General features: G+C 40.6%; 2 protein-coding genes across 4 annotated transcripts in view; one reads left to right on the top strand and one right to left on the bottom strand.

The window, feature by feature from the left end:
- LOC126210552 (CLK4-associating serine/arginine rich protein) overlaps positions 1 to 15390 on the bottom strand; it is a 155039-nt gene extending 139649 nt beyond the window's left edge. For both annotated transcript variants that reach the window (XM_049939808.1, XM_049939807.1), the window contains exons 1-3: positions 15064 to 15390; positions 14759 to 14872; positions 3457 to 3554 (exon numbers count right to left, since the gene is read on the bottom strand). In XM_049939808.1, the coding sequence (XP_049795765.1) occupies positions 3457 to 3554; positions 14759 to 14872; positions 15064 to 15066 (215 nt within the window). In that variant the 5' untranslated portion in view covers positions 15067 to 15390. The remainder of the gene's footprint in view (positions 1 to 3456; positions 3555 to 14758; positions 14873 to 15063) is intronic.
- A 237-nt stretch (positions 15391 to 15627) lies between these two features.
- LOC126210315 (uncharacterized) overlaps positions 15628 to 16141 on the top strand; it is a 141044-nt gene continuing 140530 nt past the window's right edge. For both annotated transcript variants that reach the window (XM_049939512.1, XM_049939513.1), the window contains exon 1: positions 15628 to 15771. In XM_049939512.1, the coding sequence (XP_049795469.1) occupies positions 15748 to 15771 (24 nt within the window). In that variant the 5' untranslated portion in view covers positions 15628 to 15747. The remainder of the gene's footprint in view (positions 15772 to 16141) is intronic.

The following is a 16141-nucleotide window of genomic DNA, read 5'->3' on the forward strand; positions in this document are numbered from 1 at the left end:
CTATGAACAGCCGAGCCGTTACGCCCTGGTCTGACAGGTAGTGCTGAATTTCTTCGTCAGACAGTCCATCGAGGGAGCGTGTATAAACGACTCCACGCGAGGAATTTAAGGTACGGTGCGGTTCCACCCGGACAGGGAAAGTGTGTAGTAGTGAGGTACGCAGCAATTTTTGTGCCTGGAGGGCACTGTGTGTTTCTAGCAACAGGGTGCCATTCCGTAATCTGGAACAAGACTTTACAGGACCTGCAATTGCGTCGACACCTTTCTGAATAATGAAAGGGTTGACCGTGGAGAAGTCGTGACCTTCATCAGACCGAGAAACAACAAGGAACTGTGGCAACGATGGAAGAACTGACTGTGGTTGAGACTCAGTGAACTTACGTTTGTGAGCAGACATAGTGGAAGGTGAGGAAACCATTGCGGAAGAATCCCCCCATGATTACCGGCGTCTCCGATGGCGCGCTCCTCCCTTGTGGGGGCCCTCTCTGAGGGCACTCCCGCCTTAGGTGATTGTTCACACCTCAGGTCACACCTCCCGACAAACGGACGGAGGGACCAATCGGCACTTTCGGAAGGTATCAGCTCAGGTAATCACCCCTCCCTGGGCCTGGCCGTTACCAGGGGGTACGTACGTGTCCTACCTGTCTACCCGGGGTGGGGAATTACGCGTTACCCCGTCACCGGCTACGCATGGAAGTGCGTGGGTCGGCCTTCAGACACGCACAGGGAGGAAGAAAGGGAAAGGAAAGAAGAGGTCTCAAACGCCGCAGCGGAGAAAAAGGTAGAGAGAAGAGGTAAGGAAAAGAGAAGGACAAAGGAAGGATGAAGACTTACAAGTAAGGAAGGCGAAGAATGTGGTACATTTACAAGCGTCCGTCTCCGGACGTAGGCACAAACCATTCCCCCAGAGGGGGAGAAAAGGAAGGAAAGAGCCAGAGGTGAGGGGGAGGGGGCGAAGATGGGGGATGGGGAAGGATGCGGAAAGGGAAGGTATGCAGCCCGGAAAGGAAGGAGGGCCACATTAGCTCGGGGTCCCGTGCTCGCTACGCACGTGTCCACAAAAGAGTTGTGGACCCCCTGGGGGGACACTTGGGAATGTTCCCTTGTTAGTATGGAAGTTGGGTGCGTAATCTTGCCACCTAAGTGTGGCACTGACAGGCCGGTATCACTGGCTGTATGGATCAGATGGCCTCTACCAAAGCTGTGTTTTGTCAGGCTTTGGAGGTTGCAAGACGAAAATTCAGTGATGGAGTGTAAACAACTGTAAATATGCTCCTTCAAAGGAAGAAGGAAGTCTGGAAAATGTTTGACACTGTAGCCCACCCTCCAGAAGAAAAACATACAAAGAATGTACAACGCAAACAAACTGATTCGAGTCTTGTTTATTCCACATCCACTATGGAAAAACACATGCAGTCCGTCAAATCGAATATAAAGTACAGAACAAAATCACTTATTGCCCTGCAACCAAAAATTGCACTATCTGTGTATTCTTTTAGTCATGGCAACTTGAATTTATGGGATAGCAGTGAGTTGTGTAGCTAATGATTCATTTCTGCGACTTTTTTTGGAGACAGCTATAAATTTATTTTAATAATTAATCACCAGCCAGAGAACACACTTCATCCTTGTGTCCTGTTTTCTTGTGCTTGATTTTCAATAACACTGTTAATGGCAGCACTATACTCAATTTGGTGTCAATTTGCTATCATTCTGACAGGACTTTATGAATATATGAGAGTAGCAACCCACTGTGTCCTACACAGCTCCACTGTGATAGCTTTTGTGTAGTAGTAAGAGCAGTTTGTGTACCGCAGATGAGATGGCATATTAAGGAGGGAAATACTCAATTCTGCCTAAATTTCTTCAGCCAGTCATCCCTTTACCCAATACTGGAACAAGATCGTCTCTATCAAAATCAATTCAACAGAAACTGAAGCCTTGATGATATTATGCGTTTTTGAAATTCATGGTGGTCAAACATCAATACTAAATCTAAAGAACATTGATCATTACAGTGTTTGTGAATAAAATAAAGGAAGATAGGTAGTCATTGGGCTGGTGAAATTACTGTGATATCCTATGTGAAGTCATGCTGGATGTGGTGTGCTTTTGTCTTTCTCCATTGTGTTAGACACTGTAGGTGAGCCCAATCCAAGTATTCTGCGTTCAGATGTGGTGTGTGAGAGAGGCACAGTGAATAAATGTTGTCAAAGATGACCAATACTACCTCGCCTAATAATACAGCTGACCATGCGGCATCCTTGACCGTACGGATCTCACTCAGTTGTACTCACTCAAGTACACTGTAATCTGCAAGTACACTACACTCCTTTGATTTGCCACTTCACTTCATTCTTTTGTGTGAAGTAGGCAACCACCACATTTCCTTAGCAGTCTGGAATGGCTACGCATCAACGAGTGCTCACCTTCATTTATGCGAATGATGAAACTGTTGTCAGAATGAAGCCAAACAGTGTGAAAAGTGAGGGCTGGGAAATGAATGCCGTCTACACAGGTTCGCCAAAACACGGTAGCAGTGCTCTGGTATTAACCAAATTGCTCAGAGAATTAACATCGAAGACCCACAATGAAGTGCGGTATTCAAAGTTTAGAGACTGTTTTCTTCTTGCACAGTGATGCCAGAAATAAAGAGTAATTTTAGAAGCCACAAAAATCTGAGCAATAACCAAGTAGAAACAGCTAAACAAGATCCTCAATGTTGGCAGCGCTGTTGTCAGGTTTCAACTGTGAAACACAAACGGCTGCAGGCGAAAACAGTAAACATTTACAGATCTCTGACAACACTGACGTTTTGCCACAGAAATGTATACATGAGCACATCACGTGATCGGTCGAGACAGACGTGTAAAACGCTAGACCAAGCCCATCGTAACCGCCAGGGACCGTCTCTCGTCGACACTATTACACGTAAAAAAACCCAAAATGACCGGATCGCCACTCAAACCTTGTCACCGGCACGGCAGGAACTGAGCAGTGTAAGTTATAGAAGTCTTAATTCTACAGTACTAAAAAATCCAGTGTGGGATACAAACAATGGAGTGATTAAATGATTACTCTAGGAATACACAACCCCCTACATATCGTTCACAAAGTGATCATGAGGATAAGATTAGAATAATTACTGCACACACAGAGACATTAAAACGATCATTCTTCCTGCGCTCCACATGTGAATGGAACATGAAGAAACCCTAACAACTGGTTCAATGAAATGTACCCCATGCCGTGCACTTCGTGACGGCTTGCGCAGTGTAGGTGTAGAGTACAGGTTGGCCCTAATTGCTCATCATTTGCATATATTTACCACCCTTTCTACACTTAGAAAAATTCACTGGCACTGCACAGATCACGAATCGCACGAAAAAAATGTGACGCAATTCCAGAAGTCTGGATGAGGAAATTAGTTGCACACAACTAACTACAGCAGCTTACATGTTTGCCGGGCTGTCTCCTGCGATGGCAACTGCGGGATCCAAATGTATCTTGACTGGCCGTCCATGTAGCTGAAGGAACTGCGTAGGATCTGCTTTCTGAAATGTAACACGTACACACTTGATTCTTACTCATTCACACAACAGACTGAGCAAAATAAGTAATTGAGTAAAATAACTGATTGAGTAAAATAACTAATTTAGTAAAATAACTGATTGAGTAAAATAACTAATTTAGTAAAATAAGTAACAGACTTCACTACACAAAGGTCTTAAACCATAAAGAGCAGAAAATGTCACTTGGGGTACAGAAAGAATGTGTACCCCAAACCGAACATTTTGTACAGGAGGCTCACCAAAACTGAACCAAACTCCAGAAAATGTACAGTATACACACAAGCTGCATTAGACGCTCACTCAGATGGGCAAGGAGTCAATGTGTAGAATGTAAATAGCAATCACTACAATAGCAGCAAAGCAGTTATAGTAATAAACTTTACAATGAGTGCTGTGTTTACTGCCACCAGTTGGCCTCAGTTGCTCGAGACTGAAGTCATGTGTGTGCGAGATGTGCAAGATGTGTGAGTGAGGGTGTATGTGTGTGTTTGTCTCACTGGCCTAAAGGTACTATTTGTGACAGTCTTTTTGTTGTGCCTATCTGTGACCCTGCATCTCCTCTATATGGTGAGTAGCAACTTTCCTTTTCACAACATTGTTACATTCCATCCTGGATTTTCCACTGTCCGAAAAGACAAGTTTGATCACATGTGAAGGCCCGCCTCACCGTTTTCTCCAATTACAGTGGGATAACACATCGCGAGTTCCTACCTACGGTCGAACAATCGATAAGGAATACTTCCTCGAAGTTACACGCCGTTCACTCAAAGCGATCTGCCGAAAATGACCGGAATTGTCGTTTTACCACAAACAGGAATAGCGGCACAATTATACTCCTGCTCACATCTCGATGACTGTTCATGAAAAAAATAAATAAATAAAGTAAAATAAAATATTATGTTGCCACAGCCACTGTATTTATCGGACTCGGCCCCCTGCGACTTCTTTCCATTCATAATGCCAAAGAGAACCATGAAAGGATGTAGTTTTGCTACCACTGACGAGACAGACACGTAATCACTGAAAGAACTGAACACCTTGATGAAAACTGAGTCAAAGAATTGCTTCCAAGATTGTAAGAAACACTAGCACAAGTGTATTATATCTGAGACGGATTATTAGAAGGGGACAAAGTAGTAGTTTGTTGTAGTAGTTGTTTACAAATAAGTAAAGATTCTTTAAGAAAAACAAAAATTCCAATTAGTTTTTGGTCACACCTTGTATGTTAGTTCCATACAACACTTTCTCAATGACTGTTATGATGTGGGACATTTCAAATGAACAGAAGAATATAGACAAATTTTACAAAGCTACATTCTGGCCATTTACAAGTTTGTAGATAAATAATATTTTCTATTCAAGAATTTCTCTATCGTACAGAACAACTTGTTAGCAGAATAAAATTCAATAGCACTGTCCCAATTTAATTCTCGAACCTCTGCAAAGATGAGTGGTATAGACAATGATGTCAGTGGTGTTATGAAACAGCTGAAAATCACTAAAATGAACAATGCCTCTGGACCAAATGGAATCCCTATCAGTCTGTACTCCAGATTTGCACCTGAGTTAGCACCCTTTTCTTTAACTAAACTCTACCACAGATTCCTCAAACAAAAACCACACCCAGTAGTTGGAAGAAGTACGAGTCACATCCGTCTTCGAGAGGGGTAGCACAAGTCGACCACAAAACTACCGTCCTAAAAAATTAATCTGAACTCAACCGTAACACGCTATCTCAAAGCAGAAGCAGCTACTGAAAGGAAGCAACTGAGGATTTCTCGACTTGACCACTTTCTTCATAAACTCTCCCAAGTGGACACGAACAGAACTGAATCGTGTGAAGATCACTCAACTGTCTTCGGTCAGGAGTTGGAAGATCCAGGAGTAACCTCCAGAAATGGCAACTACCTGTGGATGATATCAACTGTGAAGATACAGAAGAACACACAATGGAACATCTACTGGCCTATAACTATGCTCTGCATCTTGCACAGAAGAAAATGATATACTCAGAACTCAAAGCGCAATTGAAGCGGCAAGGTTTAGGGCAACAGCAGTGTCACTTAATAATTCTTTCTCTCTATGGTTTTTAATGGTAATTGCCATATGTTATATTTGTTTCTGACTCAAATAAATTAATAAGAATGACACACCAACCACATAAATACCAGAAACACATTCTCTGGGATAGACAACCTAAAATCCTAATGCAGTGTTACTCATTCTTAAATATGTATGCTGACAGAACTTAACTTCTATGTAAGAACATTATGATTGGCACAATCAAATGCCTTTGATGATTTGCAGTAGATTTCAAATGCTGATAGGTTATCATATTAAGTGAATGTATAAGTAGCTGCTGCAGTGTAGGAGACCCTCTAAAATCTTAACTGATATTGACTAAGTATCCCACTGCTACACAGGTGGATAACAACCACTGATTACATTACCATCTCAAAAACTCGGAAATATGATCTAAGGAGTGAGACTGGCTGGTAGTTAATGACATCTCTGGAATCTTATTTCTTATTGAGTGACCTAGCAAAGGCGCATTTTAAAATGTCTGACAAAAGACAGAAAGAAAAACACAGTTACAAAAGGGACTCATTCCCTGAAATGTGTCATGTAAAATATAAATCCTGAAATGAGTCATGTAAAATATACATAAAAGAAAATCATGACTGGTAGAATGAAAGTTATCTATAAACAAACCAAAAGTACTTGAATTTATTACGTACTATACACTTGAATGGGAACGTAGCATATTATAAGAGTCAAGATAAGGTCTGATGGTCTAACAGTAAAGCAAATGCATGGAAACTGAAAGATCAAGGGACCAGAACCCAGCCAGACTACAGAATATTCCAGCATGCCTTTAACCTAGCCTTCACTTCCCAAGAACATCACATGGTGTTGGTAGCCCTGCGCCTGCTATACGGACGTCTGTGTCACAGCTCTCGTACAAGATAAGTAATTTAAGTAGTAATAAACTGTTTTTAACACTTTAAACTAATTAATTACGTTAATTATAGTGCTCTTCAAGTGTACCATTAAAGGTTTTTGTCTTACTCGCGTATTTTCACAGTAATCACGTAAAGTTCGTTTTGTTTACATATCGCGGCCAGGCCGAACTTTTGAGCTTTCAGATTAAACTTCATACCACAATTTTAAGGGCATTTACTGATCGTTTAGTGTGCTAAATACGTTTGCTGCCCCTTTATATCTGCAGAGTATAGTCATCTCTTAAGTAATTTCCAGTAAAAAACTTCTGAACCACTGTTTACATAGTCGCGAGTAGGCCTAATTTTTCGTACACGTATTTTCATTGTTTTCCAGTAACTTTATTGTCTTCTGTCACTAAAATCAATTTGTACCATGAGTGTAAAGTGCCTGACGTGCCATAGAATCGTTAGCTCCGGGGTCTGGTGTGATGGATGTAGTAACTTTTTTCATTGGGGCGATTGTAGTGGCGTGGGAATTGGGAAAATGAGCGAGACTCATCAGTGGTTCTGTAGGCTATGCAGTAGAGATAGAAAGATTGTGTAACAGGAGGGGTAAATTGCTGCCCTTCAGGATGAGTTAGATGAGGCTAGGCGAGAACTGGGCAGGTTAAGGGGGGAGAAGGGTAAACAGGGGTGGGAAGTGGCAACAGGCATAAGGAACAGGCCGAGAAATTCTTCTGACAGCTTTGTTATTAATGTACAAAATAGGTTTGACCTGTTGCCTCTCACAGATGTAGATGTAGACAGGGCTCAACAAGCTTTCAGCAGCAAATTGAATAAGAATGCAGGGAAGTCTGCAAAGAGAAAGAAAGTCTTGTTGCTAGGTAGTTCGCATGCTAGGGGTGTGGGCCAACTTCTGCAGGATGAATTAGGGTCAGAATACCAGGTCACAAGTTTTTTCAAACCTAGTGCTGGACTGAGGCAGGTTACAGAGGATTTAGGTTCACTATGTAGAGGCTTTACTAAGGAAGATTCCGTGGTTATTGTGGGTGGGCCGGGCAACAGCATTGACAGAGATCCGGGATACAGCATAGAGTGTGACCTGGCAAAGATTGCATCAACATCGAGTCATACCAGTGTTGGGTTTGTGTCGGTTCTGGAGTGCCACGACAGACCTCATTTGAGCTCTTCTGTCAAGAGAGTTAATTTGGAGTTGGAACGGCTACTTGGATCTGGTGCAGGGTCACACATTGGTGTGGTTCCTGTTGATTCACTCTGTAGGTGGGACTATACTAGACATGGCCTACACCTCAACAAGAAAGGGAAGGGTAAACTGGCTGGGCTGATAGCAGGAAACCTATAGGGGGGAGGAACTACATCTCATGGTGGAAACTCTTTTTTAGTGTAAGATCAGTGTCCAGTGGGAAACTCAGCCAGGCAAGTACTAAAGATGTTAAAAAAGTTCAAGATACTCACAAAAGTAAAGTGAAAAATAATGTTAGTATATTTCATCAAAATATTGGGGGATTGGAGAATAAAATTGATGAGCTTCTGCTTTGTTTAGAAGATATAGAAACTGAGAATGTAATAGATGTACTGTGCCTGTCTGAGCATCACATTGTCACTGATATGCAAAAGGTTAGCATCAATGGGTACAAATTAGCTGCACATGTAAGTAGATATAATATGATGAGAGGAGGAGTTGCCATGTATGTCAAAAGCTTCCACAGTGTAAAAAATTTAGAAACTAAAAAATTTTGTGTAGAGCAACATATGGAAGCATGTGCCACTGAACTTAAATTAAATGATGGCACTTTCATAATTGTAACAGTGTATAGGTCCCCCTCAGGGAACTTCCAGCTATTTCTAGAAAACTTGGATGCTTTGGTGTGCTACCTATCAGACAGAGGGAAGCAAATTATCATTTGTGGGGATTTCAACGTTGACTCCCTGAAAGAATGAACATTTTTAAGGGTATTTGAAAATTGTTTTCCCAAGAAAATAATTAAACATAATTCCAAGAAAACATATAAAAAACCATGGCTAACTAAAAGAATAAGAATATCTTGCAACCGTAAAAGAGAACTGTATCTAACAGCAAGAGGGAGTACTGACCCCGAAATTGTTCAATATTATAAAAACTATTGTGCGGTACTAAGAAAAGTTATTAAAAAATCCAGAAGCATGTGTATCATGTCTGAGATCAGTAACTCTGATAATAAAATTAAAGCAATTTGGAATATTGTTGAAAGGGAAACAGGGCAACCAAGAGCACAGGAAGACTTTAGTGCCATAAAACTGAATGACAAGTGTACTAACAAACAATCAGAAATTGAAAATATTTTCAATAATCCTTTTTTAAATGTTGTGGAGAAAATAGGATCTAGATCTTCACTAGAAGAGGCAAGGCTATTAATAGAAGAGGCCATACCTGTGCAGCTTGAAACAACTGTAATTCCACCAACCTCTCCCTCTGAAATCAGTAAAATAATAAACTCACTGAAAAGTAAAAGCTCTTACGGAATTGATGGCATTTCCAGCAAGGTACTTAAAGCTTGTTCCCCACAGATAAGTAGGATTCCCAGCCACGTATGTAATAGCTCTTTGGAGCAGGTTGTCTTCCCCGATCGACTGAAATATGCCATTGTAAAACCATTGCATAAAAAGGGGGATACGTCGGATGGGAACAATTACCGCCCAATCTCTCTTCTGACAGCTCTATCAAAAATTTCTGAGAAAGTAAGGAATTCAAGAGTAGCCTCCCATATTTGTAATAATAAAGTACTAACAAAATGTCAGTTCGGTTTTCAGAAAGGCTTTTCAACAGAAAATGCTATATACGCTTTCAATGCTCTGAATAACCGGACATCACCCATTGGTATTTTTTGTGATCTCTCAAAGGCCTTTGATTGTGTAAATCATGGAATTCTTTTAGATAAGCTAAATCATTATGGTATGAGTGGGGCAGTGCACAAATGGTTTAATTCATACTTAACTGGAAGAATGCAGAAAGTTGAAATAGGTGGTTCATGTAATGTTAAAACAACAGCTGATTCCTCAAACTGGGGGGCTATCAAGTACAGGGTCCCACAGGGTTCGGTCTTAGGTCGATTACTGTTCTTGATATACATTAATGACTTACCATTCCACATTGATGAAGATGCAAAGTTAGTTCTTTTTGCTGATGACACAAGTATAGTAATAACATCCAAAAACCAAGAACTAAGTGATGTAATTGTAAATGATGTTTTTCACAAAATTATTCAGTGGTTCTCAGCAAACGGACTCTCTTTAAATTTTGATAAAACACAGTATATACAGTTCTGTACAGTAAATGGCACAACTCCAGTAATAAATATAGACTTTGGACAGAAGTCTGTAGCTAAGGTAGAATTTTCAAAATTTTTAGGTGTGTCCATTGATGAGAGGTTAAACTCGAAGCAACACATTGATGGTCTGCCGAAACGTCTGAGTTCAGCTACGTATGCTATTAGGGTTATTGCAAATTTTGGTGATAAGAATCTCAGTAAATTAGCTTACTATGCCTACTTTCATTCACTGCTTTCGTATGGCATCATATTCTGGGGTAATTCATCGTTGAGTAGAAAAGTATTCATTGCTCAAAAATGTGTAACCAAAATAATTGCTGGAGCCCACCCACGGTCATCCTGCAGACATCTATTTAAGGATCTAGGGATCCTCACAGTAACCTCACAGTATATATATTCACTTATGAAACTTCTTGTTAATAATCCAGCCCAGTTCAAAAGTAATAGCAGTGTGCATAGCTATAACACCAGGAGAAAGGATGATCTTCACTATGCAGGGTTAAATCTGACTTTGGCACAGAAAGGGGTAAATTATGCTGCCACAAAAGTCTTTGGTCACCTACCAAACAGCATCAAAAGCCTGACAGATAGCCAACTAACATTTAAAAATAAGTTAAAAGAATTTCTAGATGACAACTCCTTCTACTCATTGGCTGAATTTTTAGATATAAATTAAGGGGGGGCAAAAAAAAAAAAAAAAATTGTGTCATGCAATATTTTGTGTAATGTAATATCTTGTACAGACATCTTTTATTAACCGACACGTTCCACATCATTACGAAGTGTCGTATTCATGATCAATGGAACACGTATTAATCTAATCTTTGATGTTAAGCTGTAGATCCCTTTCCCCTATAGGATTACTGGGGTAGGTAAGAAATGCACATCACCAAAATGGCATCCCATTTACAGACCTGCACCTTCCAATTTATAAACTTGCACCAGGCCTTTGAGCCACATGGAATTATTAATTATTAATGTCGAAACACAAGTTTTCAGTGTTTTACTGAAGATATAATCAGCTCCTTCCAAACTTTACTTCTGTCGGTCATGATGATTTTCCTCATACATCAGAACGAAACTTGATGTACTTGTTCAATACATCACAATGCTTGTCTACTAAGATAATATATTAGGAATGACAAGGTTTCAAGCACAGAACCCTAAGGACACCAGGCTGTATTATACCTCCATCCAATAAGTCACTGCAATTTCAGTTATGCCATTTGAGGAACCTGTAATTATCTTTTGCCTTCCACCTCCAAGTTATGAGTCCAAGCAGTTTCCTGCAAGTCTTGTATTGTAGTTCTATAATGATGGGCTTCCTATCAATATCTTGCTATCAAAAATAAACAAACATCTTTTGAGATATCACACAAGACACCAAGCAGCTGGTTGCTATTTTTATAAGGCGAAATATTCAGTACTGCCAATAGCCACATATAAAAGTGACACACAACCTAGCTTTGAAAATAATCCTTCCTTCCTCGGGGATGAGAAAGGCGTAGTTTCACTTCCCAAAGGTAAGTACTAATCAGCAATTCTGTCTTACAAGTTTTCTCAAGTGAATATCCCCTTGTTTATCGGCATTACATCAGTGAAGGATAAGATTGCCTTTCTGAAAGTCAAGGTGTCTACTGTAAATTATGTTAATCTCCAGTTTTGTAAAGGAGTCCAAGAGAATATTTCATCCTTTACAGAACAACTCCTTGTTGCAGGGAGATATAACATATGTTCCAATTCCATGCATATTTTTTTACAGCAAATCAACAGTTTGCTGGAAATATTATACAGCCAGTGAAGGTTTTATTTTTCAATGAGTCTGCACTTAATGAGGATGAAGACAAATCTTTCATGCAAGTTGTTGGCTTTCACTAGTGAAATAGGAAATGTGACAAATGGTGTAAACAACATGGTGATTGGTGGCAATGTTTTCAAATAAACTACGCTACCTATCAGTTTGTCGCTGCAAGCAAACTTAGTGTCAGTGATGTTGAGAAACAGTTGAAATTGTTAAATGGGCCTCAGTAGAACCGCTGTCAGATTCTACATCAAATTTGCAACCGTGTTAGCCCCTCTACTAATTATAATCTACTGCAGATGCCTCGAACAAAAAACCGTGTCCAATTCTTGGAAGAAGGCACAGGTCACTTCCATCTACAAGAGGGTAGCTCAAAGGTAATGAGATGTCTTGAATACAATGGCCTCCTCAAGCCAACTAGCATGGGTTTTGAGCACACTGATCATGTGAAATCCAACTCACACTTTTCTCACATGACATACTGAAAGCTTTGGATCCAGGAAACCACGTAGATGCAGTGTTTGATTTCCGAAAAGCATTTGACCCGGTACACACCGATGCTTATTGTCAAAAGTATGATCACATGGGGTATTCAAAGAAATTTGTGACTGGACTGAGGACTTTTTGGTGGGGAGGACACAGCATGTTATCTTGGATGGAGAGTTACTGTGAGATATACAAGTAACTTCAGGTGTGTCCCAGGGAAGTGTATTAGGACCCTTGCTGTTCATGTTGTATATAATGACCTTGCAGACAATACTAATATACAAATCACTCATGCGACACATCCCAGAATTTTGCTCAAGTGTGTGGCACTCGAACCAGATAGAAGTAACAGGGGATATTGAACAGATACAGAGAATGGCAACACGAATGGTCACAGTTTTGTTTAATCCATGGGAGAGTGTCACAAATATGCTGAAGGAACTGAACTGGCAGTCTTCTGAAGAGACATGTAAATTATCCCATAAAAGTCTATCAATAAAGATTCAAGAAGCAGCTTTAAATTATTACTCTAGGGATATACTACAACACCCTACGTATTGCTCACACAGGGAATGTGAGGATAAGATTAGAGTAACTACTGCATGCACAGAGGCATTCAAACAATTATTCTTCCCGCGCTTCATATTTGAATGGAACAGGAAGAAACCCTAAAAACTGGTACAATGGGACATGCTCTCTGCCATGCATCTTATAGAGTATAGATGTACATGCACATCACAAACATGTGTTGTTGTTGTTCATACACTATGTGATCGAAAGTATCTGGACACCCCCAAAAACATGTTTTTCATATTAGGTGCATTGTGCTGCCACTTACTGCCAGGTAGTCCTTATCAGTGACCTCAGTAGTCATTATACATCGTGAGAGAGCAGAATGGGGCACTCTGCGGAACTCACGGACTTTAAACGTAGTCAGGTGTTTGGGTGTCACTTGTGTCATGTTTCTGTATGCAAGATTTCCACACTCCTTAACACCCCTAGGTCCACTGTATCCAATGTGATAGTGAAGTGGAAACATGATAGGACACGTACAGCACAAAAGTGTACAGGCCAACCTCATTTGTTGACTGACAGAACGCCAACAGCTGAAGAGGGTCGTAATGTGTAATAGGCAGACATCTATACAGATAATCACACAGGAATTCCAAACTGCACGAGGATCCACTGCAAGTACTACGACAGTTAGGTGGGAGGTGAGAAAACTTGGATTTCATGGTCGAGTGGCTGCTCATAAGCCACACATCACGCCGGTAAATGTCACATGACGCCTTGCTTGGTGAAAGAAGTGTAAACATTGGACAACTGAACAGTGGAAAAACGTGTGGAGTGACAAATCACGGTACACAATGTGGCAATCCGACAGCAGGGTGTGGGTATGGCGAATGCCCGGTGAATGTGATCTGCCAGCGTGTGTAGTGCCAACAGTAAAACTCTGAGGCGGTGGTGTTATGGTGTGGTCGTGCTTTTCATGGAGGGGCTTGCACTCCTAATAGTTTTGCATGGCACTATCACAGCACAGGCCTACACTGATGTTTTAAGCACCTTCTTACTTCCCACTGTTGAAAAGCAATTCAGGGATGGCGACTGCATCTTTCAACGCGATCGAGCTCCTGTTCGTATTGCACGGCCTGTGGTAGAGTGGTTACACAACAACATCCCTTTAATGGACTGTCCTGCACAGAGTCCTGACCTGAATTCTACAGAACACCTTTGGGATGTTTTGGAATGCCCACTTTGTGGCAGGCCTCACCGACCGACATTGATACCTCTCCTCAGTGCAGCACTCCGGGAAGAATGGGCTGCCATTTCCCAAGAAACCTTTCAGCACCTGATCGAACATATGCCTGCGAGAGTGGAAGCTGTCATCGAGGCTAACCGTGGGCCAACACTATACCGAGTTCCAGCATTACCGATGGGGGGCGCCAAGACCTTTTAAGTCATTTTCAGCAAGGTGTCCAGATACTTTTGATCACATAGTTTAGCACAATTAAATTTTATGGGTGATTGGGCCCAAGTTGCACTGTTTGGAATTGTCAAAATGTACAAATAAGCGATGAGAGAAAGGGAAGACTGAAGGGAATGTCAGAAGACAAGAATATGACACCAGAGAGTCCACCCTGATGCGGTCACAGGTACCTGAATATTATGAAGTACTGGACAGTTATTTCATGGTGGTGGCGGAGGGGGGCGGGGGGTGCTGGATAGATTACAGGCAATAGCATCATAATGACAGCATTGTAGACAGAAATAAAGCTCATAGATCTGTGAATCAAACCAAATGTAGAAATTGTGACAAGTATTCAGGTGTACAACGTGGTACGAGGAGGATTAAGTTGGGACCAAATGTGGAGGTGATTGCCAGGATTAGCAGATACTGTGTCGGGGAGATTTTTTTTTGTTTGTATCTGATGTTTAACATGTACACTATGCAGTGAATGTTTTCTTTATTCATGTCATTCACTCAAGATTATCTAATACCCTAAATTTATAAAGGAGATAGACAACAGAAATCGTAAAGTGTGCAAAGAGTTGCAATATGAGTTATAGTCTGCTAGTGGAATCTCTGCACAGAAAAACAGACTTCCAAACTACCGAGAAGTTACTCACAATCTTCTCGTAGAAATCTCTCCTTCGTTCTGCTCTTTTTTTGTAGTCGACAATCAAATCCCGTATCTTCCTCTCCTGTTTTCTTGCTTCATGCCACATAGTTAAATTTTTGAACTGCAACAAAATTCAAATGGGCAGGTTTTAAACGATGGGTTGAATTAATTTATAACTGAGATGATCTTCACAGCAAGACAATTAGAACACGTGACAGCCGTAACAGAAATCTAAATGCAATATTCACTTAACCATAGGCCTTTCCAAAATCGCCATTACTTGACAACCAACAATTGTCTAATAACGCTTACCATTTAAATGATATTCACATTAACTCCTCAGTTACTCCAATAAAACTGCGACGAAATGTCGCCTCTATCTTTATATACAAAATACCTCTAAGGATAATCAAATATGTAGCTCAATTTCCACTGGTTTTAGTACTTGATCGAGATGGCAGATCAGGAGGTTTTCCTAGTATTCATTTGGCATCTTTCTAGAAATGTCCGTATATAAAACATATACACCGCAAGTTATTCACGTCTGGCGCGGAAGATTTCAAAAATGTTCACAAATCAGCATTAACATTGCTTTCCCACATTAATCACAATTTACAAACCCAAGCACAACAAATGTCTCTAACCGGAAGTTAACATAATGATATGTATCAAGAGGCGGATGCTAGCAGAGATATGACACATTTTAAAAAGTCAAATTCAATTTTAGTGAAAGAATCAATTTGAGACATTTGTGCAGCCAATGGGAATTTTTGTCATATTGCACTACGCGACGTGGGTCATTTTTCTAATCATACAATTCAATAATTGAAAAGTCGGTAATATGCCATCTCTGTTTATCATGAGGTGCGTCAACAGTTTGGCAGGAATTACGAACTGGGGAAGAAGCAGTATTGAGCAGGTTACAGTTTCTGGGCGACAAACGGATGTGCTTTTGTACTTTTGAAACGGGTATATGTTTTCCACAATCAGCCATAAATGGAGGGACTGCACGAATCCTTGGTATGTCGTTATTTCTCGTGACAGAAAATAAGCGAAGATTTCGAACACGGCTCTCTCGAGTTTGAGAGAAAAAAAAAAATATCTTGTTGTTTGACATTCCTAGTCGTTTTTCTCCATCAAATACATTATTTAGTTGGAATTCCGCCAACGGCTAGAACATTTAAAAGTAAACTTTATATACGTCATAGCGATGGAGCGGTAGAATAGCTTTTGAGTACTGTTGATCAACAATAAGTGTAATGTATCTCTTTTATAGTAACGTTGTCAGCCTGCATGACAGTCACCCGTGGCGAATATAAATATTGTGAAGTGCATGGCAGAGAGTCGCATTTTATCATTTTCACGTGTGAAGCACGGGAAGAATAACCGA

This window comes from Schistocerca nitens, chromosome 10, assembly GCF_023898315.1.
Source record: "Schistocerca nitens isolate TAMUIC-IGC-003100 chromosome 10, iqSchNite1.1, whole genome shotgun sequence".
Taxonomy (NCBI): Eukaryota; Metazoa; Arthropoda; class Insecta; order Orthoptera; family Acrididae; genus Schistocerca; species Schistocerca nitens.